General features: G+C 44.6%; 1 protein-coding gene across 19 annotated transcripts in view; it reads left to right on the top strand.

The window, feature by feature from the left end:
• The window catches only part of PTPRT (protein tyrosine phosphatase receptor type T), a 2174878-nt gene that overhangs the window by 2016556 nt on the left and 133943 nt on the right, over positions 1 to 24379 (top strand). For all 19 annotated transcript variants that reach the window (XM_069652359.1, XM_069652348.1, XM_069652364.1 and 16 more), the window contains one exon: positions 23403 to 23519. In XM_069652359.1, the coding sequence (XP_069508460.1) occupies positions 23403 to 23519 (117 nt within the window). The remainder of the gene's footprint in view (positions 1 to 23402; positions 23520 to 24379) is intronic.

Raw genomic sequence — 24379 nt, 5'->3', positions numbered from 1 at the left:
GCCGGACTCGTATTACCATTCCGCCTCCGTGATTCCCGGAATTAACGGGGCATTACAACCCTGGTTTTCCGGGAATCACGGAGGCGGAATGGTGTTAATCCCCATTCCCAATGAGTCCTATGGGACTCAATGGGAATGGGGATCATGGAAACACCGGCAGCATCTCGCAATGCTGCCGGTGTTTCCTCGTCCGCCTGCAGGCGGGTGGTGTTAAACCCACCAGGTCAGACCTGGCGGGAACATCACCTCCCGCCTGCAGGAGTTGTGATCGCCCGGCATGGAAACAACAGTGGCGGCGGGTTTACCGCCACCGTTATTTCCATACCGGGCGATTTGTAATGAGGCCCAATGTCTGTCAACAGTGCATAAAATGCAAAGCTGGTTTTTTCCACCTACAGATTATATTGTTCCTATTAGAAAACCAGGACTCCAGGCACATAATGTAATGCAATAACTTGAAATGGATAAGTATGTATAGATTGAAGGGTATTATGTTGGGATGGATCATGTTGTCAATTACACTTCAGTATGTAAACTGTAGAAACACTTCATGTAAATAGGGGACACATATTCCCACTACCTCCCCCAGCCCAAGGCAACTGCAAAAAATATACCTAACACCGGAATTCAATATTATCAACTGAGAGGTCCCGGATCATAGCAGATCACTCCATCCATAACTTTTATCAGGCGATGAGACAACAGATGAGATGTGAGCTGACTCATGGTTCGCCTGTATTCTTCCTTAATTGGAGCATCAATAATCTGACATAGGCACCTACATGTACTGATGGTACAAGAGGGGTTGTCCTGACGACTGTATTTCTAAGGTCTACTTTCTAATTGCTGTACACCTACAGTCATTCTGTCATGTAACATACATTCAAATACCTTTTGTATGTAGCAGTACTCAAGCAAGCAATTGAGAGTGCAGACACAAATAGAACAAATGAATAGATACCTCTTTTATTCAATTAGCTGTTCATGCATTTCATAGTCATGCATTTGAACTTATTTTTAAGAAAAAAAGAAATATTTTTTTGAAATCCAGTTCACAAAATGTAGTTTGCTTCTAACATTCAATAAACCTTTATAGTTACTGAGTTGGTGACACAATGTAATTGTAAAAAAAATAAAACTAATTTGTGCTTAGAAATGTGTGTATAACCACCACCTATAGTGACAAGTGATAGTTCATATACAGGATACAACCAAACAGAAGACAGTTAATAGTGTCACAATTGGTTGTATTTAGCCAGGCTAGAGGGTGACATAACACATGTACTGAAACAAACTAACTTATAGGCATGTTAATGTTGAGAAGCACAGACAGATCTTTTTTAGATTTAGATTTTGAGAGGGAAACTATATTGAAAATAATTTGGCAGTTCACTTGCAGGTGCAATATTTACTGAGGAGAAAGGAGGAGAAAAACATCATTTGGGGGCCTATATACCTCTGTAGGCATGAATGGCAGGCCTGTATGCACACCAGCCACTCCTACAGTATACAGTACAACTGCTGACATCCCCACCTTATAAAATATACAGCACAGCACATATTCATCCGGATGCTTATTAATTCACTTCCATGTGTGTGCTTTACCACTGGTGTGATAGTAGATGGCAGATTGGATGAGGCAAATCCTGACAGTGAATAAGCAATGCTGGAATTCAGCAATGCAACAACATGTGCCACAAGCTCTCCTAGCTGTGTGCTCATCTCTGGACTGGTGGGTGTAGTCATCTAGAGTGAATTGCCAGCAAGCCTTGGTTAAACGGTCACTCCTTCATTCACAGATGGCCTGTGTTGTATGCTCTCTTCTATGAGAGTATCTCTTTCACAAAAAAAGGTCAGAGTACATTTCTCTCTTTGGGGCCAACACATATTGATGCATCTAAATGTAAAGGTATCAGGTAATAATTTCCCCAACAAAGAAATTGCTGTAAATATGGGCGTTTGGTTCGCCATAGGTGATATTTTTATTGGGGATATTATGTGGGAGCAGGGGTTGCAGGGGTGTCCCCCGCACATTAAAAAATGATCCGGTGGTTGTCGGGTGTCCCCCGCAGGGTCCATTGTGAATTTTGCTGCAAAAATATGGCGATATTTTTGTATCGCGATATTTTTGCGGCAGAATTATCACATGGAACCAATGTAAACTGGAATGAACCAATGCTAAAGCCAAATATATTATATTGGCCAATATTTGTTGGCCAGTTTCTGTTGAGAAAAGTTATGTTTTACTATCCACTTATCTGTATATTTAACTTCATGTTTCAGTGACAGATGTCACGTTGTTACTTCTTTAGCATTCACTTCACCATGCTTTCACTTTGTCACATTTACCTCTTCATACCTTTACTTCGTATGTCTTTCACTTTCAACATTCACTTCAACATTTCAGGGGGAGAGCCACATCACCCCCTGAACGTCTAACCCATACTCTTCCAAGTAACCCCCTTTGGCCCCAACCCTAACCTTACAGCAATCCTGACACCTTGACAATGGAAAGATGCAGATTAAGTAAAGGTATTGAGTAAATGCATGAAGAAGTACATGTCTTACAAAGGGAATGGAGAACAGGACAGTGTAGAAGAGGCTTTTTAGGTGAAGTAAAGGGGGATACCGCCAGTCACTACCATATATTGCAATGATTCTAGAAGTGTGCATTTATGTTATCCCTATGCTTATGAAATCAACCAGTAATTCATCCAGTACTACAGAAGATCTCTATTGTGACACCTATGTATTCCCCTCAGATCACTGCGATCCATGTAAATCGCAGCTGCATCATCTCGGCACCTCTGGCTTTAGGGATTCTTTTAAATGTTTCAAAATGGTGGAGACCAATATCCATCGCTGAAAGTACAATACAGATTGTGTTCTCTCCTATTGTTTCATTGTTAACAAGTGGTTAGAATATTTCCATTCCCTAGTCCTGCCAAGTTCATTTGGCAATGATCACACTTTAGCCAGACTCTGTCGTAATAGACTTGTGTGATTATTTCAACAGTGATTGCTAGTGCCATCGTACTTCCATCTTTACGGCTGAGGTACCTTTGTGATGCACTAGTTTGCTTCTGCCTGTGCTCCTGGTATGCTAGGGAGGATCATCTAGTGAGACCTATGACAGCTTAGGCATGTCAGATATCCAGTGAGATCTGTTCATGTGGGTTTCAGTGAACTGGCAGATGAGATCTTCACTCCAATCCAGATATATGGTTAATAGGGGGATTGTACAGACTGTGTGTGAAGTTGTGGAACAGCTTTGAGAGTTGTACTGCAAAGGGTGCGGGTGCTAGTCTGTTTTATTGTACATTTAAGTGCAACAGCACTATATTTGACACATGGTCCAGCATTTAAGTTGACCAAAAGCTAGATCCACCTCAAACATGGATGCACAAGTCTGTACTAGCACAACTGTCACACGACGAGGAGGGTACCCTTCAGTGTGTGTTGAAGAATCATTCTATTTCCAAGTGGCAGCTGCATGTGTCACTATACACCTTGGCTTTTGCTATCCTGTGTTTGTACTGCCCCCCTCATTGTACTTTGAACTTACTCTCATTCTCCTTTTGGTTGCTTGTCTAAACTTTCTTGGTGCGCTCATTTTGGGCAAATTGATATAGTGCAGAACTAGCTCCTAGAATAACAGAAATTATTTACTGTTCTGTTGTAGTTGTATCTCAAACATACACCTGGGACAGTATGGTGAGTGGAGTTGCAACTTCATCACAGGAAACAAGATGTGATGATAACACGCATTGATGACATTTTCCTATTCACATGAACCAGGAATATGTGTGCATTCATTTCTATAGATCTAGGTACTAGTCTCAGGGACTAATGACTTTAATGGTTTGTCCCAATACCCTACATTGTGTTTCCAACAATATTCACCTTTTTGCATGCCTTCTTATTATAACTGGCCTCTCTGGCTTCACACCCCCAGACTTATTTTTCCAAAATGTACCTGTAGTACTAGAAATAGACATAACAGTCTACGAGGAATGCCAGGAGCACACTCTAAACCCCCTCACACCGCTAACACCACTATTTCATTATATACTTCCCGAAGGTTTATTTGGAAACGCCATCAGATACATTACATCACCTCGTCTGGAATTTAGTACACATATGCTGTGCTTGAACACATGCATCCGAACACTAAACATTCTCCTCCTACTGTATTTCCTCCCCATTCTGCAACCACTGCTATCTCCTTCCATCCCTCTTACCCTTCCTTTGTTATGCTCTTTCAATACTTTGCATGCAAGGATGGGCACATTGAACATGATGTAGTAGTGAGTCAGGGCATAACAAAAGCATGTGACCATAAAAAGACATAGCATTGCATGTAGAGTATAACAGGTACAGCAGGTGTAGTGCCCCATGAGTTGTAATGCAGAACGACAAACTGAATAGCCACCCTTAAAACAATAATAAACGTGATCCCTTAAAACCAGATGGGACAGTAGGAGGAGGGGTACGAAACACATGCACAAGTTGCAGTTTACTTGGTTCATTAAGTGCCATCGTAAGTACAGCAATGAATGCTTAGCACATTGATCAAAGACTATTGACACTGTCCATCCTGAGTAGACACCAATGGCCCTGTGACAACATGCATATGCCTTGCAAGAGGTCAACGGTCTTGTCAGGCACTTGGGAGGAACCTGACATCCCCATGTCAGTGGAGTGCCCTCACCCCACACCGGCTCAATGCAAAATTCAAATCAAATACAGATTCAAAAGGACGACCTTAAAGCTAGCACACATTATGATCATACATGGGGCTATGTGCACCACTCCATCACCTCTGCACTGGCTGTGGCAAATCCCTCACAGCCACCAAGCCACAAGACTCATTCCCCCTCCAATCCTACATGGGCTGCAAGCCGATAGTGTTCAACGAGCAGGCAAAAGCAACACAATAAAACAAAAAGAAAAGGCAATCTAAGCAAGTTTCTGGAGGGGGGAATTCAAACCGAGATATCATTTCTGCAGGCGGAAATAGCCCAAAGCACTTCACTACTAACAGATATTGCATTAAGCTGGCAGAAGGATCGCTTAGCATCAATATATCCTCATACGCCACCATGTACTATGCTTAGACATTCTGTGCATGGAGTGCACGGTTCCTTTCTAGCCCCATTGAGCGGAGTGTAGAATTTGGATAACAAGTACTGAAGGTCATTAGAGAAAAGGGGGGAGATTGAATAATAATCAGAGAAGTGTTTTCCTTCTTCAGTTGTGACATCTTCCAGATTCCAATACAAGGAAGAATTTAGAAATATGATGCGCAGCGATGCATGTAGCGAAAGTCAAGTCTAGAGTTAGTCAGGGCTTGAAGTGAGCCGGGGCTAGCTGGGGCCGAGCCCCGGTAGGCTATGAAATATCAGTCTGTGGAGGGGTCCTGCTAGGGCTCACTAATGTCCACTAGCAGCCCTGGCTGCTAGAGGACAAGGCTTTTTTTCTAAAGTGTAAAGCTCTCGCTCATGTGCGAGAGCTACAGGCTTCAGAAAAAAATGCATTTAATCCATAATGGTAGCGCTGGCACCTCTGAGGCACCTCTTCAATCAAGAGATGCCCGTGAGCTGGCACCACCTTTATCGAAGAAAAGGTGTGGCTGCTGGAAGCCAAAGCCTTTTTGTTCTAAACGCCTGAATCTCCCATTTATTTGAGGGAGCTTCAGGCTTTAGGGAAAAATAACCTCTGCTTCCAGCGGCCTCACCTTTTCAGTATTAGTGGAGCTGCTGTCCCTTCCCAGGCATGATACCTGATGAGGGGCAGCACCACCATTAAGGTTGAAAAGGCGAGACGCTATGCCCTGCCAGGAAAGTCGTTTGTAAATAAATGCAGAGATCAGCAGCCCCCTCACCCCCACCGGGGGGAGGGTGCTGATCTCTATAAAGGGATGCCTGGCAGGGGAGCCTATAGGCCATGGAACCAACAATCTTCAGGTGGCGTGGCCTAACGAGCCAGCATGCAACCCTCTGCATTTAGACCATGCCCCCTTGATTAGCCCCATTTCCCATTCTCATTTTCCAGTGCCACTTAAGGTACTGGAATTAATGATGGAGGATAGGACGTCTTCTGCGCCCACTCTTGTTTCAGTAGAAAAGATAGGGTGAAGGTTCGACCCCAGAGGAATATATTTATCTGTAATTTAGCATTTCTTCAACTACAAAGCTGTACCTATTTATGCTTACAACTCAGCGGTCAATTGAGCTTCCCATCTTACAACTCGACTCTGGAAGCACAATTTCCAAAGACCACACATCATCCATCGTAGTGCCACAAAAAAAGGTGATTTTCATTGTTCAGCTGCCTCTGGAAATTAAGATCAAACAACGGTGGAGCTAACGGCATTAACTGCTTAACAGTGACAGGAAATCCTGCAGCACAGTGGGCCATGCTTCGATTAGAGATTGTGTTAGGATCGGATTGTCCATGCACTCTGCACATAAGCAGAGGATGTATCAAGTACAACATACATTGCTTGATCCCCAAAGGACTCCAAAGCAGAATCCTGCTTTTGTCTATGTGCAATTCAAGAGTGGTGTGCCACCAATAATCTTTGCCTGAATGCCAGCAAGACAGAGCTCCTCCCCATTGGTACACCTGCACCTATCTTTCCCTGCACTCTCTGGTCGGCCTCCCATAGCCCTCTTCCTGCTCCCACCTGTGAGGCTGAGAACCTTGGGGTTATCTTCAACTCCACACTCCCCTTCTCTCCTTACATTTCCGACATCTCTAAGAAGTCAAACTACCAACTGCACCTCCTCAGAGGTATTCTTCCTCGCCTCTCCTTCCCCCAGAAGGTCACTGTCTCTAGAGCACTGGTTTTCGCTAGGCTTGACTACTGTAAGATCCTCTTTTTAAAGCTGCCCGCCTCTACTCTTCGTCCTCTGCAACTCATCCAGAACAGGAGTGAAATACTTGCCCTTGGCCTCAAGCACAGCAATAGCATCTCTCCAGCACTGAAATCTCTCCATTTGCTCCCAGTGGCTACAATGATCAAATTCAAGACCATGTGCATTGCCCACAAGGCCTTCTGGGCCTGGGACCAAAATATTTCTCTTCTGAAGTATCTTCCTACTCAAGCTCTTTGCTCGTCCACCTCCTACTCCTTGAGAGTCAATCATTTTTCCAAGAGGCGAGCTGGGGGCAGATCTGTCTCTTCGGGTGGAGCCTCCGTCTGGAAAAGCCTCCCTGCCTCTCTGAAAAATGAGCAGAACCATTTCCAGTTCCAGAAGCATCTCAAGACCTTCCTCTTTGCTTCTGCTTTCACTCTTCCCCTTCCCTGGTGATCTCCTGTCTGATCTGCACTGGATACTTGGCTGGCCTCTAAACCACAGGCCCAGGTCGCATGCCCCCCCCAGTTGCACACCTGCAGTACCACCTGGCAACCCTACACTTGGGGCTGTATCTGTAACCCTACAGTCCCCCCACATGAGCTATCTAATACATGCTGTCTGCACTTAACCTCTGCACTGCCACCTGCTGGCTGCACTTCTATTTTTGTTTCAATGTTTTGATCCTATGTCTTGCACTTGCTCCTCCCTCCCTTCCCTTGGCACGTCTCCCCTTTCCTATACCCTGCACTTGCGCAATCTCAATGTCACTGGTCCTAGTAAGATCGTTGTCTTGTCTCCCCTTGTTCCCCTCTCATTCCTCGTTGCTCCGTGAAACACTTGTGTATAGGCACGCCATAAATAAAATGTCATATCATATCATCCCTCCCTTCCCTGACACCTCCTCAATAACTCACGAGGATCCAGATCCTATCGACCAGCATATTGAAAACACATGAATTCTGGTAGCCAGCACTTCTCAATCCAGTCACCCTTCTTTCATTTTAAAATGACTTCTGCTGCACATTCTAATGCAATGTGCTGCCCTCTCCTTCTGCAAGACTCTAATCACCTTCCCTTTCCATTATGCTCACTCTTCCCTGCGGATCTGTCGTCTCCCCAATCACATCCTTCCCTTTACCTGTGGCATGTGTGTGCACTCCACACTTAATAATGCCACTCTAGCAGTAATTCTGGCAAACTTGTAGTCAGAATGCTCTTCTTCAGGTTTACAAATTGGTTTCTATTTAAAGGGCTCTGCTACCCTGTTACCCCACAAGGATCTGTGGGCACTATATGCAATGAATGAATGTGTGCAATATGTGCCTTTCTAGCCCTCCTCTATTGTCTGGAATATACACCTGTGCAACATCTTCTGATGGCCAGATGCTGCATTAAAAATAGGGCATAGGGCCTGTACGGAGCATTTGGGGGTATCAGGTAATATTATCCCCATATATATGGTCACCGTAAATAATATCGCCGGGAAAAGGTTGTGGCGATATTATTTGGGTGACCATATATATGGGGATAGGGACTTATATTCCATTCCATGCAATAATGTTGCCACAAAAAACGGTCATTTTTCGGCGATATTTTTGCATGGCGAGATTTTTGTGGCGACATTATTACATGGAACCCATTTGGGGTATTCTGTCAGAGTCAGATCTATTGTAGGAAGCATATATATATCAATCTATAACTCTCAAACAAATTAGAGCGTGTTCATATGAGGCCAATAACTCTTTTTGATAGAATGATGCCTATGCATGTTTGCGCCTCAGTTTAAAATGCATGTCCGCTGCCTACGAGCCCGTTCCATCCCACAAATGAGATGAGCATCTCTTCAGGTCTTTAGGCAAAAGCAACGGGAGTTCCGTGACTAGATTCCACTTACTTACGTGTATTGAAACATCAACTGTTTCAACATTTGCCAGAATCATGGGAGCACCTGCGCAGGAAAATCAGGCAGGCACATAACCTGTTCTACGAGATGGCGCCACCTCAGAACAATCCACGATCATGTGTGACCTCCCAAGGCACCTGCCTGTCAGGCTTGTCCTCCGGATATGAAATTTTATTTATATAGCGCCTATACACAATGTGTTTCAAAGCGCTTCAAGACAAGGAAGGGAACAAGGGAAAATACAATGACATTCTTACAGGCCATGAACAGTAAGGATGTGAAATTAACTATCGTACTCGGCCTCATGACATGTAAGATAGTTCAAGAGCTAAGACATAGATAAGGAACGGAGGGGGAGAGTGGGAAGGAAATGGAAACAGACAGGCGACTACCGTACTAGGCCTGACGACATTTCTGGTAGAGCCAGAGAAAACAAAAGGTGAGGGAGAGGGGTGCAGACTGGGAAAGGAGGAACAAAACAAGCGACTGTCGTAGTAGGCCTCACGGCATTTCAGATATTGCAGAAATCCTGCACTACAATGCCAGGCAATTCTCTTCTGAACCAGGGTGTCAACAGCAAACTCAGACACATCCTTCTGCCATTCCAAAAGTGTGAGTGTCCCTGTCCAGGGAACTCAAAGGGCCAAACCAGGAGGGTCTACAATCAAGTGCGACCTCCCAAGGCACCTGCATATCAGGCTTGTCCGTGCCACAGTGCAGCCCTGTACGGAAATGTGAGGCGGCAATTCACTTCTGACCATGATTACCAACTGCAATCGGAGACACATGTTTCTGCAATGCAGCGCATCATCACTGAGGTGTTGCAGAGGTGCAGCATCTGTCGAAGCACAGAGAGCAATGTGCCCACACATAGAGAGAGCCCTTCCTGACCTAAGGGTTATCAAAATGGCGAGAGCTCCTCTGACCGCCTTATTAAAGACCAAGCATCGGTCAGGTGGTCTTCCATTGTAAATCAATGTGATGCGTCCAACTGATGCGTTTACCTATGTGTTACTGAACACATGTGAACTCAAATGGACCTGTTTGCGGAAACGTATATGGTGTGCATCCCACCCGCATCGCAAATTACACGCATTTGAACGTCGACTATTTCAACACCATTACTTTTGAAAGTGATTGCTCTTTTGGCAGATCTACCTTAATAAGTCCAACCTCCCTCCCCATAACTCTGCTTTCGCATTGTTTCGTCTTTGATGCGTTTTAATTTCCCTAATGCCTGCTGACAAACAGCGTCTCCGCAATCGTTTTAATGCCTGGCGCCTGCTTTATCTTTATTGTGGCAGCCGAAGCAGAGTTCTGCTCTTGTCACACAGTGACTTTGACATTCAGTCTACTCCTGCCTGTGAGGAATGCCCCGGGGCTAATTCACCTACCACTGGCGAAGTCTCTTTACCGGTTGCTGTAGCAACCGCATATGGGAGCCACCAGGGGGACCGGCTGTGCCGCAATCGAAGAGTAATAAACTTTCTGCTTCCAAGCGCCCGCTCCTGTTTCGGAAAGAGAGAAAGGCTGTGCGATGGAACCAAGTCTGAGGGCACTGCTGCTAATGATACGCGCATGCGCTCTCTCTGCTAATTACGTCACTCTCTCTCGCTTTCTCTCTCACCGTTCTCTCTCCTCTCTTGTCATTCTGTTTTATTTCTGCCTCACTTACTTTGTCTCTGCTTTTTTGTTTTTTCTATATTTTAGACCTCTCTCGCCCTCACTCTCCTCTCTCCCTCCCCTTCTCTTCTCTCCATTTCAGTTTCCCCTAGCCGCGCCGTTTATTTTTATTTTTTTATATTTAAATCTCATTTATTCTGTTCATTATTGTAATGCATCCTGTGTCCAACTCGTTCTCTCCCTCTCTTCCTCGCTTTTTGCCACCACACGATAACGCCCCTTTTCACTCTATAGTGTTCCCTTCGTTCTAGTGTACCCTCTCCAAACCTGTATGTATCGTTCTCTTTTCGTGGTCCGACTCGCTCTCTGTTTCTCCTGATGCCATGTTTCCAGGGGCGTTGCTAGGGGGGGGCTAAGGGGGCTATAGCCCCTGATCTTTTGGTTGTAGCCCCGGATAGAATCTCAGAAGCTACAGCCAAAAGACCAGCTAGCCCCCAGTCCCAACAGTTCCGACACCAGCTTAGCCCCGGGTCTTTCCAGACCTAGCAACTCCCCTGCATGTTTCCTCCCTTTAGTTCTACGTACCTGGCTCAGACCTGCACAGTGGCACTTTGGGCAAATCAACCAGGCTGGCTGGTATCGGCCACTTTTGCGGGCAGTGTGGTAACATTCGGTATCAGTGCTCGTAACTACTGTTGTTGATTTCTTGTCCTTTAAAATCAAATTTAGTATAATCTGTGTTACCTTGCACTTGCTTATCCCGGACTCTGCTAACTGGCACCAGTTATGCTCGTTTATAGAAGCATATGTTTAAACTCTGAGTTAGGGCAAGACAAGAAAACAAAAAAATCTTAATGGGTAGGTATATTCACTGTCTTTTTTTTGTGTTTTGTTTTACAATGGAAACCGTTTTCAGGTTTACAAAATATGTTTACAAAAAAAAAGCATAACATTACAGGGCCTGATTCATGTAATTTTTTTACCAGTGCAAAGTGACTGCACTGCCTACAAACACCCTGCTGCACAGAGCGGTGCAAAGTGTATTTTTGCAGAGCAGTCACTTTGCACTGTAAAAGTACTCTATGCACCGTGCTACATGGGCCTAAATCACAATACAGAGTACTTTTGCAGTGCAATGTGAGTTTGCACTGCAGAAATACACTTTGCACCGCTCTGTGAATCAGGGTGTTGTCAGTGCAAAGTCATTTCCTGATGAAAATTAAAAAAAAAAAATAGATGGCTGCTGCCATATGGGAAAAGGATTAATTCCCTTTTCCATGTCTATCGCGGTGGCCAGATGGGAGGAGCTCCGGGAACGGAGCACAATGCTCCATTACAGCAGATAGGTGGAGGGGATGGAGAGGCAACAGGGACGCTCCCTGTTGCCTCCCTGCAATGATAAAAACAAAAGAAAAACAAGCACCACCTGGGGAAGGGCCTCGGGTGGCTGGGACAGCGGGCGGTGATTGGGTATTCCCGCTGCTGTTCCAGCCACCTTATTGGCTGAGCACCCTTCCCTGGGTGTGAATGAAACATCCACCAGCATATCTTCTCTGACAGACAGACTCTCTAGGATGTCATCCAGCAAACTCTTAGAATCTCACTGTCACAATATTCCAAACTTAGAACTCTCAGTAGATTATGCATGCAGGTAGGGAAGACAAAGAAGCTAGAAATTGCACCACAACATTGCACCCAAACTTAATAAGTAGGCTTCCTAGCAGACCAGTTACGCATTAATGCATAGGGGACAGTAACAAGTCGTCAGTGAACAAAGGTTTTAATACAAGTTAATACATTGCCCCCTGCTACCCGACTCTGATACATTTGATTCTGCCATGGAAAACGTCTTCCTGGTCACCCCCCCCCAAAAACATATTCAGTACCTTCATTGATAATGGATTATTGAACAGCTAGTCATTTTCAGAATTCAAATTTTACACGCAGACGTGTAAAATAGGGAGAAACCACTATGAGATATCGTAAGGGGTTGCCTCCACGGCCTCCAGAAACCAACGTGGCCAAACTTGGGTCCCTGATGCAAACAATTTTGTGCAACCTATCGATGTGATACAAATTGTTTCATCATTGTCCATGTATGGGTACAATATCACTAACTAATAAAAAATAAATGGCAACAAAAAATAACAAATAACCACTTCATGATATTATGGAGTTGGCTATTGAGGTTCTGGGTCTGCTGCATGGTTGTTGTTGACAAATAGTTCACAATCTGATGAATGTGTCCAGTATTTTTTTTCTGTTTTCACTACGGTACTGACAAAGTTGTGCTCCACAGAGTCTAACTTGTGCAGCTTTGGAAACTTTCTTTACGGAAATTGATTGATCAAGTGCAATAATCAAAGCTGAAGTGCATATTGTTGAGTTGGCATGCCAAGATGATTCCGAAGATTGCTCAGTCTGTTGATCACTTGTTGCAGAGATCTGTATTTCTATCTCAGATCATAGTTCAAAATTCTGGCAAGGAAGGCTTAGTCTATCCTCTCTCTGAGGTTTATAAACTTAGGTATCTATACAGGTTGGTGATAGTAACACCTACAGTGCAGCAACACAACATATCGGCACTAGAAAGAAGTGCTTCTCAGGAACCCAACATAGCAACACCATGATCAGTTCTAGTGTGCATTCCCTGCAAACGAGAGTGTGAAAAGGAGTAGCCACCCCCAATGAAGAGCAAACAGCAATAGCCATGAGAAGTGATTAGGTAGTGACATTAGAGACTGTGGAACCAAAGTGTCGAGGCGCATATCCCGTTTTTGCCAATGATGATACTGTGATCCTGAACATATCATATTATCTCTCTGGGTAGTGTTGTGCTCTTTTTGGTGAAAAGGTTTCCATTATCACATTCTGGTGACATCGTTTTGCCTATTACATGCTCTTTCATTTAATTCAGACAATGTGTATGGTAAGGGCTCTGGCCAGGAGAGCACTTCCAAGTGTCCCAGACCTCTGACAAGCATTTTTCAGGTCTGCTTATTAATCATATAAACAGTTTGTTTCTGTCTACAGGTACATATACATTTATATTCATGACAGAGAAAATAAAGCTACAATGAGACTCCTTTCTCACAATATGTTTCTAGAAGGATTTGTGTTTAAATATCTCCATGTCAGTTTATGATTTCTGCACATTCCCTGTCAGGGCTACAACACAAGGCATTGCTTAGTTCATGAATGTGCTAATGAGGGCACAAACATCCCTGGGATGGCACAGGTATACAAGTGAAACAAATGGGACTCAAGGATGAAATAGACAAATTGCAAGGCAAAACCCAGCTTTATTATCATCCAAATAACGCAGGGACAGAATATAGCATTACAATCACAAACCTCTCCTTGAGCAAATTCAAAACAACTCTTTAAGTACTTTGGACGCATCATATATGGTTTCATAACATCATACAATTTTACAAAACCTATGTGGATCAGGGATTAGTGAGTAGGTGTGGTAAGATATAGATTGTATGAGGTTTAAGCATTTAATTTGGCTAGGCCTATCGGAGGGCCCCACATGAGACCACCCTTACTTCGATAAAGGTGAAACTACATCATCTCTTTGCTAGGGGATTGGTTTGCCTATGTTTCGATGAATGGCATGACACTATGGATTCTAATAGGTTGGCATCATACTAAGCAACCTTGGACATTTGACAGGTCATCAAGATACGAGGCAGCATCAGTGCAAGAGGAGAAAGGCCCATGGACTGTGCTTTGTTCATTTAAAGAAGAAACCATCCACCATCCTTATTCCATTAGACTTGAGCAATTACTTTAAACTTGACCGTGGAATTACTAGCGGATCACCACCAAGACTCACTCTGACTTCATGTAATAGCTAGAAGCTTTAACACTGCGGGGCATTCCCAGGAGAACCCATGGCACCTAACAGGATGAAAGGGGAGATCCCACGGCCCCACGTCACATGCAAATTTTGCCTGGGGGTTCCTCACCACGATCAACTTCACCCTGAGGTGCCAAACATCTTGGAAAGCCTACAGCAGAGCAGTATAAATCGGAGAACCACAGGACACCCATCAGAGACAAAGGAGGACCACATAGCTCCCGGCAGGGCATAAGAAAGGCCACCAGAACCCCAACACTGCTCGCAAACTGCAGGTGTGAGACAGGCAATGGTCCACATATATTCAGAGGGGCCAATATCAGAGGGGCTTCTACACCAACTCAGAAAACAAGAAATGCACCAGAATGCATTATAACATTGTCTTAAATTTTAATGCTTTGCCCTTAGTGATGACACGTGTTTCGGCTATTGAAAGCCTTTCTCAAATCAGGGCTGTTAATGCTTTGCAGCGTTATTACATTGTCAATCCTTGTTGGTTTGTTCTGATCATTTAAAAGGGGTCCAATCCCTCCGCATTAAGCCCTCCGGCGTCCTTCGCGTTGGGGGACCCATACAACAGGGCAGATTACACAGGAGCACCACCTGGCACACCCCCCACACTCCCAGAGACAAAAAAGTCGATAAGCACCTCCTCAGCACAGCACGCAATACACTTTAGGTGAGCCAGACCACAGATCAGCCACCACAGGCTCACGGGACACATCAGGCGACCAGGCATCGGATGCCAAAAACCAGGGGAAGGAGACCCAGTCAGTCATGCAATGCTCATATTCTCTACCCCCACAGAAGCAAAAACTTAAAAGCCCCCCAAGAGGACAGTTAGCACCTCGTCGATAGCAAAGTCAAGAGGAGCAAGACGGTCCTAAAACATCCAGAGAATCTCACATCTGACAGCCCACATGTTCAAATCAAGAGGAAAGGGAGCACAAGCGATGACGCAGAACCCCATAGCCAGACAAGATATAAGATTGATCCAACTGTGGAGTAGCGACACACCCACCCTAGCGAAGGGGAAGGGACAGGGAAAACCACATCCAAATACGGAAATGCAAACGTGGTTCAAAGAATTCCAGGAGCAATTTATGGCCTCAGTCCACAACAAATTAGAATCGCTAGAAGATGACATGAAGCATGCAGTACAAAATCTAAAAATTGATGTGGCTAAACTTGAAGACAGAACAGACATACTGGAGAGATTGCTGCAACATGTTGAGGGAGAAGCACAACAAGGCGGGGAAACACAAGAACATAGGTCTGCCTGACGCATAACCTAGAACTTTAATGCAAGGATCTGGAAAACCGGTCCTGCAGATCCAACATCCGGATCAAGAATATGGTGGAAACAGTGGAAGAAAAAGATCTCAAAGAGGCGTAGAGCAAGTATTTAAATACATATTGTCAAGCAAAGAAGAAAAAGAGATCCAGATAGACCTAATCCACTGAGTAGGCCCACGGAGAGCGGGTGAACCTGGGAGCATGCCCATGCGACATCCTGGGTGCACTCTCTTCAAACCCTCAGAAGGAGCAAATCTTAAGCAAAGCAAGGTCAATGGTGCAAATCCAAATGAAAGGGGTGGAAATAGGTTTATACCAGGGCTTTGCCCAAACAACGCTGCAGAAAAAATGAGAGATGGGCCCGTGGTGAAATACCTGGTGACAAAACAAATTCAATATAAATGGACCTTCCCGTTCGGTCTCTTATTTGGTTGGAATGGAAAACAACACAGATTGACTACCTGTGAGGAAGGACTGCAGATCCTCAACATACGAAAATAGCAAAGAGACGGGGAAAAGCAAACAAGTGGTGACAGACCACAAAGGATACTGTGGGCATGGAAAATGATCCATCAAAGGAAAAAATTCAATGTCATCAAGAAGTGACAGTGGCCGAAGGACCGGAAGAGACGTCGACTCCAAATGAATAGGAAATCCAGCAGGGACAATCAACAACATCTAACCGCAAATGAGACAAAAGGTATCATTAATCCAACAGGCATGTTGTGGCCTGGGAGGGGGTCAATACCGGGGCCATCCACTTGAATCCCAGGCAGGGTTTAGTAACCCCACAAAGTTTTCCCTGAATATACCGAGGGTCAGGTGCGACAGGCAATTCGCCCGAGCAGCCATAGGTCCCGGGATCCTCCTCAGGGCAGTTATGGGGCGGAAGAGAGTACAACAAGTTGGGGGTTGTAGAGGGGGGGGGAATGGGAAGGGATGAGTTGGGGAGGATAGCCGGAAGGGAAGAAGCAGAGCCAGATCCGGAACTTGTGATGGAAGGGCCAGGAGATATACTGAGATGGAATGTATACGAATCCTTACATTCAATATACAGGGTCTGAACACCCCAGTAAAAAGGAATACAATATAAAACCTCTTTCATAGCGGGAAATTATATATTGTAATTCTAAAGGAGACTCATTTTAAGGAAGAAGACAAGGGGAAAATCTGCCTGAGAGGGTACAACCATATGCTCCAATGCAATGCGCAAGAGTAAAAGGCTGGGGTGATCCTGGCATTCCATAAAAACCTGAAGACTCAAGTACACAACACACAAGCAGACAAAACAGGGAGTTATAAGTTTGCAAATGTGTCCCTGGGGGATCACCCAATGACCATTGCATCAATATATGCCCCGAATATGGGACAGGATGGATTACTGAGGGACACCTTAGAAAATTTGGAAAGATTTGCTACGGGAGAGGTGGTGCTGGGAGGAGATTTTAACTTAGCATGGCAAACCCAGCCTAGATAGAAGTGGCAACAGAACACAGGGCCAGGGCACCTACGCGCAAAAATGGAAATGCTCTCACTGCGCGATGTCTGGTGGGAGAGAATGGGCCAACAAAATGGGTTTACACACTTTTCTCATGTACATCATATGATGTCCAGGATAGCTTCAATCTGGGCATCGACTGGGCTCTTGGGGAAAACCCACGGGATAGAACTAGGTCCCATATCAATATCAGACCATGCCCCACAATGGGTGGGATTTTATCTAGCTTCTAAGAGATTAGGGCTCTGGCGATGGAAACTCCAATCCAATATATTATATGATCCCCTATTGGAGAATACGACCAGAGAGAGTATAAAGGAATACTTTACCCAAAATGATTCTGAGGAGATATCATGGGAAACCTCATGGGAAGCCTTTATAGGACAGCTGATTGCTCTCAAAGTGACTAGAAAAAAGCAGAAGTATTAATGGGAACAAGATCTAGAGGGGAAACTGAGAGAAATTCAGGGAGAAATAATACAGAAGCCCTCTAATAAGCTGACGAAGTCATTGAGGCATGTACAGAGCCGGCTGGAAGCAATCTGAACAAAACGAGCATGGAAGAACCTCTTATTCCTGAAACATTGGTACTACATAAGAGCAAACAAAGCCGACAAATATTTAGCTAGACAACTGAGAGCCAAACAACACAGACAAATGGTTTTAAAAAATGATAATTAAATTGGGGAATTTACAGACACTAATGGAAGACATAGGGGATCTCATTAAAGAATTCTATCAGTCACGTTATGCATTTGACATCCCCTCTGGACAGGACCAGGAAGCCTATCTGAATTCCATAACAATCCCACACATACCGGAATCCAACAGCCAGCTGCTGGTCGAAGAAATAAAAATAGATGAGGTAAAAAAAGCCATTTTAGAACTGCCCCTGAATAAAGCCCTGAGTCCAGATACCATCCCCATTCCCAACTAGACTTTTTAACTCATTCAAAGAAGTGGGAAACATCACTCCATCAATGAATGAGGCCAAGGTCCTAGTGCTTCGTAAACCAGGGAACGATCCAACCTCCCGGGATCATACCGCCCAATCGCGATAATCAATTCAGACGCTAAACTCTATACGAAAATCCTAGCAAACAGACTAACACACCAGCTCCCCAAATTTATAGATCAAGACCAATCAGGCTTTATTCCCACAAAGCAGACACACGATAACACAAGAAGAATAATACACCTGGTGAAGAAGATAGGGGTATCCCAGACCCCGGCTATATTGCTCTCGTAAGATGTGGAAAAGGCATTTGACCATGTAGAATGTTCGATCCATTTTCACATTCTGAAACATATGGGCTTCGGGGACACGTTTGTTAGAATGGTCCAAGCTAACTATAACATCCCCGGAATCCATATAGCTATAAATGCCCAGGTCACAGACAGAGTGATAGTAAGATGAGGAGGGAAACAGGGGTGCCCCATGCCTCTGCTTCTCTACGCAAACTTCTTAGAACACCTTGTAATATGAATTAGGGACTCCCAGACCCTGAAAGGCATTGAAATGGCCGAAAAATCCCATAAAGTAGTGGCCTGTGCAGATGACATGCTGATGGCATTGTCATATCCTGCACGGATGCTCCCAGCTCTGCTGCAGGTATTGGAAATGTTTGGAGCAATCTCAGGACTGAAAATTAACATGCAGAAATCGGAAATGGTAGTGCTAGCTGGGGACCGAGATGTGTTAAGGAGATTATCCTCCTCCATGCAACTAAAAATAGCTGACAAAGGGGTTGCTTATATAGGAATTACTCTTATGGAGCCAATTGACCAGCAGCTGCTGGGAAAGATAAAACAAGATTTAGAGAGATGGAACCCTCTGTCAATCTCTGGGTGGGGTCGAATGACCTCGATAAAAATGAGCATCCTTCACAAATCATTGAACTTCTTCCAGGCGCTACCAATCAAAATTCCCAAAACATTCTTTAAATTCGTCACCAATGCAGTTATGGCATACATATGGAAAAAGGCCCCCTAGACTGGCAAGAACAGTGCTGACTGCACCAAACCATTCGGGAGGTCTAGCCCTTCCATACTTCTGCAAATATTATGAAGTGGCACAGCTGTGGGTACTAAAAGAATGGGTCCCAGTGAACTTGCATATGTTTTGGGCCAGCCAGGACAGATCGTTGGCAAGTAAACCACTATCAGAACTACTATATAAAGGGAAACAACACAGACACCCAAACCTTCAAATAAGCGAGGTGATGAAGGCGACATTAGGCATGTGGGAAGAGACGACAAAAAGTCGGGTACTAATGGTAGAGCCAGCTCCCTTTAGATCTATGTTTGGAAATCCACACTTCCTGCTGGGGATGGAGAAGAGGGCATACGCAAATTGGGAGGAAGCAGGGTGCATACAAATCAGAGATATGTACCATTAACAGAACATTTGATTGTTCAAAGTCTGCAAGACTCTGCTGGGCCTGACAGCAAAAGACAGGTATAAATATGAACAATTGTGATATTGGCTGACAACCCCGAACATTAGGCTAGCTGTGACTAGAGAGCTAACCCCGTCGAATCCTATTTAACGACCCACACAGGCTCAAAGATATTTGTCTCAGACATGTATAAATGTATAAACACACAAAATGAGGAAGTTCAATGAACTTATATGAAGAAATGGGAAACAACACTAGGGACACAATTCCCAGGAAACAATGGGAACATATTTGGAGGGCTATCCCAAACCTGGTGTGGGCAATACAGATCAGATGTTGATACAGATGTTGGTCCAATGACACTATACCCTGGAGATGTGCAATGCAACCACAAACCTCAAATCTTGGTTGGTGAGGCTGTGGGCGTTTGGGGAACTGGAAGCATATATGGTGGGAATTCCCAGGAATTTGAAATGTTTAGGACAAGGTGAAAATGCAGATGCAGGGATGTTCCAAGACCTGGGGACCAGTGGGAGAAAAAGTATGGCCTCTGGGATGTGGGATCCCCGGTCAAGCGATTTGATGAAAGCACAAAATCGCAACTTCATGGTCTTACTGATTGCAGCCTGACTAGCGATTGAGTGAAAATTGAAGCAACAATCCCCACCATCAGTGTATGTCTGGCTGCAGAAGGTGTGGTCATATGTTGTAATGGAATGGATCACTTATAAGATTCAGGGTGACCTGGAAAACTTTAAGAAATAATGGGGTTCAATACTTACCTTCCTACAAAGTGACTATATGGAACAATAGTGTCCACATAAGATCAGAATTTTGGACATGTTCAAATCCTAAAGCTCAAGTTTGGGCTGAATTGGAAGGAAGTCTTTTCCGGTGGGGGGCGGGAGGGTTAGGGGGTTCGAAGGGGTGAGGGGAGGAGATTAAAGGGGAAATGTTGTTGATGTTGATTTAACTGAAAACCAATAAAAATATGTTAAAAAAATATATATGAGTTATGTGTTAGAGGATGATGGATAAAATGGAATTAGCTCATATTTATTGGGATTTGAGCTCCTTTCTGCATGTGTATCATGTTTTCCGTTCCCAGCAGGGACACTATTGAGTTATTCTTCTTTGAATTTTGTTGGCTTGCTATTCTAGTGCACCTGGTAAACAAAGCATAGTTGTATTCATATACACTTTTAATGAAAATGAGAGTAACCTGCTTGCGTCTGGGAAACTGCTATCTTGTGCCTTCGCTCTGCCGGTCCCATCCTCCCTATCTTTTTAACCTTGGCTCTAATTGCCAGCTACCGTCTGAGTTCTACACAGATCCGTATTTCTGTGGATTCAGCATTTCAAGTTCTCCTGAATTCTTGAGGCCTGGTTCTATTTAAAAAGCATGCTGCAGCATCTATTTTACAAAAGAATGCTGCCTAATTATACCCTAGTTTCTAAGTTAGTGAGCGATAGTTCATGTCATGCAGGGATGTTCCAAGACCTGGAAAGCACAAATTCGCAACTTCATGGTCTTACTGATTGCAGCCTGACTAGCGATTGAGTGAAAATGGAAGCAACAATCCCCATCATCAGTGTATGTCTGGCTGTGTTGTTTATGTCACATTCAACATATACATTTGTTATTTTAGTGTTCTTCATGCTACGCTGATGCTATGTTCATATTTTTCATGTATAAATGCAGGTTTGACCTAGTGTACATGTTCTTCATGTGGAGTGCATGTCTACTGCTTGTCTAGTGCTTTTGCCTACTAGTGTTGCAACATTGGCTTGACGGATTTTGCCATCTTCAGCTTAGATTGTATCTATGCCTTGTTGTACCTGCCTGGGATAAGGGCAGTATGTTTGTCTTTGTGACATCAACTTCTGGGGCACCAATGGTCCAGGGATGAATATCGTTTTCTAAACCATCAAACCACTCACCTTACCTGTCTCTCGCCCACTTTTGCCCAAGCACTCTCTCCAGCTAGTTTACCCCCTCTCTCACTCCTCACCCTCTCTTTCTCTGTCGCTTACTCTCTTTCACTTTACTCTCGAGCATCTAGCATTCTGGCAAACTTGCACAATGTGGTCTACATGTACAGCAGGGGTCAAACTGCTCCAATCCAGAGACCTCTTACCCAGAGTACACAGTCACGTCTGATCACTGAACCTCCAAATAACTTTTTCGGGCACTGAATTTATTTTGTGGATTAAAAAACCACAGCTGACGTGCACCTCCCAAATGCGACCATATCCCCATCCGAGTGCAGATAACTTCCCCAGCAAGGTATGTAATTTAGCCCCACGGCACATCTGTGCATCGTAACCCAAGAAGCCAATACGCGTAACCACGCATTGCCAGCAACATCTATGAGTGGAAAGCACATGCCATGTGTTAGAATATACGCTATTCTCCAGCTAGAATAAACAACACGTATGTGGATACGGTAACTAATAACGCACCTTTGGCCATTAATAATTACCAATTGTAAACCCTCTTAGAGCGGGCTACCCTGTTTTTTTTTTTTTTAATAACCTATCTCTAATAGCATTCCATCACTGCCTCACATTTCCCCTAGGCTATTTCTGATCTCTTCCTCTTTTTCTGAAAGGTGCTATCTGGTTCAGTTTGATTCTTCATCCGCCCACTCCACCCTCGTGACTCCCAATTCCCCTTTATGACATTTGGTTATTTGTTTATTTTATCAGCCATGGAATCTGTGACAGATAAAAGCTCGGTGAATTCCCACACATTGGCCATGGCCCTTAAGTGCCATAATGAAGTGTATGGGTTTATGTGATCATTTTGAATATTGAAGGCCACATGCAAAAAAGGCCGTTTTTTTTTTTTCGGCAGATTATTTGTGGCTCTCAATATTCCAAAAAACATGATATTGTTTGTTTTTTTTACTCCCGATGCACCCTCTGATTGTCGACCCCACCCCACGTCATATGCTCACCGTCTCCCTCGCTAGTGGGACTGTCCAGTACATCTTGGGGTGTCACACCTGAACCCCAATCACTCACCGGGCCCCTCCAATTCCCTGCACATCCAGTCCTCTTCACTCCGCCCTAAACACATACATGCACAAACACTGACTCGCCCCCCACCTCTCACCCACGCATACTTCAAAATAGACACACATCATCCCCGTCCCCTTCTCTTCGCCCAAATATTTCCTCACAACACACACACACACACATACACCCTCCCACCCCCCAGACAGGGGCGTGACAGGTCCCATTAGGAGCGGACTCAGAGCAATCTTTCTAAAGCAACTTTTTTACTCTTCTTTTCAGTAAAGTGAAAAAGGGATTTTCACTTAAAGCCAGTGTATGGTGGGCATTTCCCTATTAAGCAAGGTTTTACAAGCGGGGGCCTGGAATAGTAACTGAGACTGAATGGCTGTCTCAGGAGCTACTGTGAAGTCTGATTGGTTAAGGCTGGTTCTCTTCGGTAATGGCATAGATGGCATAGATGGCACATGCATTTTGGAATGGAAGGCTCGCAGATAAAGCTTATGCAGCATTGGCTGAGGCCTAGGGCTATCTTGCGGCATGTACAAGAGCTGGGAGAGTTAACGCCTCTACCTCAGAGGCGTTGTTTGCCCTTCTGCAGCTCACAGGTTGAAATCTCCAGTGGGGTGGCACTGCAGACGCCACATTCCACTCTTCGATAGCAAATGAAAGCGGCAGTCTGGGAATAGCATTGCATTAAGCCCTTCAGAGGCTCAAGTCCCTGGCCGGAAATGCAAATCCAAAATAAACACCTTATCTAGTTATCCATCATGCGGGTTCCTTCATCTGGACGGTTGTGTGCATGCGTGGTCATGGGATGCCTGAGACTCAATCGTCTATTTACTCTACATCGTGGCTCAAGAATAATCAAGTATAATGCTGTGCATATCCCTCTTTCTTCTTCCTCCTCTCACTCCCTCTCCCCTCCCCCATGCAGGTGAAATGTGTCAGGTACTGGCCCGATGACACGGAACTCTACGGGGATATCAAAGTGGCGCTGATCGAGACGGAGCCATTGGCGGAGTATGTTATACGCACATTTACTGTACAAAAGGTAAATTACCTGCCTACGAATGCAGCCCCCCTTCTCTGGGATGGGTGGGTTATACTCCCACAGTAGAGGGCTCGCTCTATTCTCTCTGGTGTGTGTTAGATGCGAGGTGTGCACACAATCAAACTCACTCACTCAATTAATCACTCAATTACTCACTCGAGTCCGTCTCCTTACTGCTAATCCCCCAATCGTGTGCTTGACTTTATCCCCTGTTTTTGGGATCAAACCCTCATGTGTTTAGTAACATAAGAAAGCTCTGTTGGCAAATGACTTGCTGATTATGAAGACGCCCGTCGCAGCTGCACTGCCATGCACCAACTGCAGTGCAGTCAAAGAAGTGTTTCATTTGCCATCTGCTGGCCTGTGATTTACTCCCGAAGCACACAGCATGCACCACTTTCTGGCTCTGTCCTCCGTAATTAGCCTTTAAACCTGCAAACAGGAGCCACTGTGTGCACACACCCTTCTGATGCAACAATTGAAAAACCTTTAGAAAGTAGAATGAAACATTTGACTATAATTGTGTTTAACTTATATCAACGACAGGTGCCAGCCAAACTAGAAAGGAATGATTCTAGTAAGGACAAGAGCGTCATGTTGATAGGCGATGTCTGGCCAAAACCCGCCAAAATGCCAATGAGGTCTGGGCCAGATAGAACCACAGCCCTCTCTCCTTCCCAGATGTACGGTAATACACGGGACAGAATGGCCACTATTATACGTTATACGGTTATAACAAGCCATTTAAGAGTTCCAAATAGAGGAACAAGGACGCAAGTTGCGTTTCTTTAAATGCTCATGGAACGTCAAAGGTGACTTGCAAAATGCACTTTATAAATGATGGACAGTGTGTTATTTCT

The sequence above is a fragment of the Ambystoma mexicanum genome, chromosome 3p (assembly GCF_040938575.1).
Source record: "Ambystoma mexicanum isolate Mex_15411 chromosome 3p, UKY_AmexF1_1, whole genome shotgun sequence".
In the NCBI taxonomy this organism is placed as follows: Eukaryota; Metazoa; Chordata; class Amphibia; order Caudata; family Ambystomatidae; genus Ambystoma; species Ambystoma mexicanum.
Note: the sequence above shows the minus strand (reverse complement) of the source record. Positions and strands in the feature narration are given on the sequence as shown.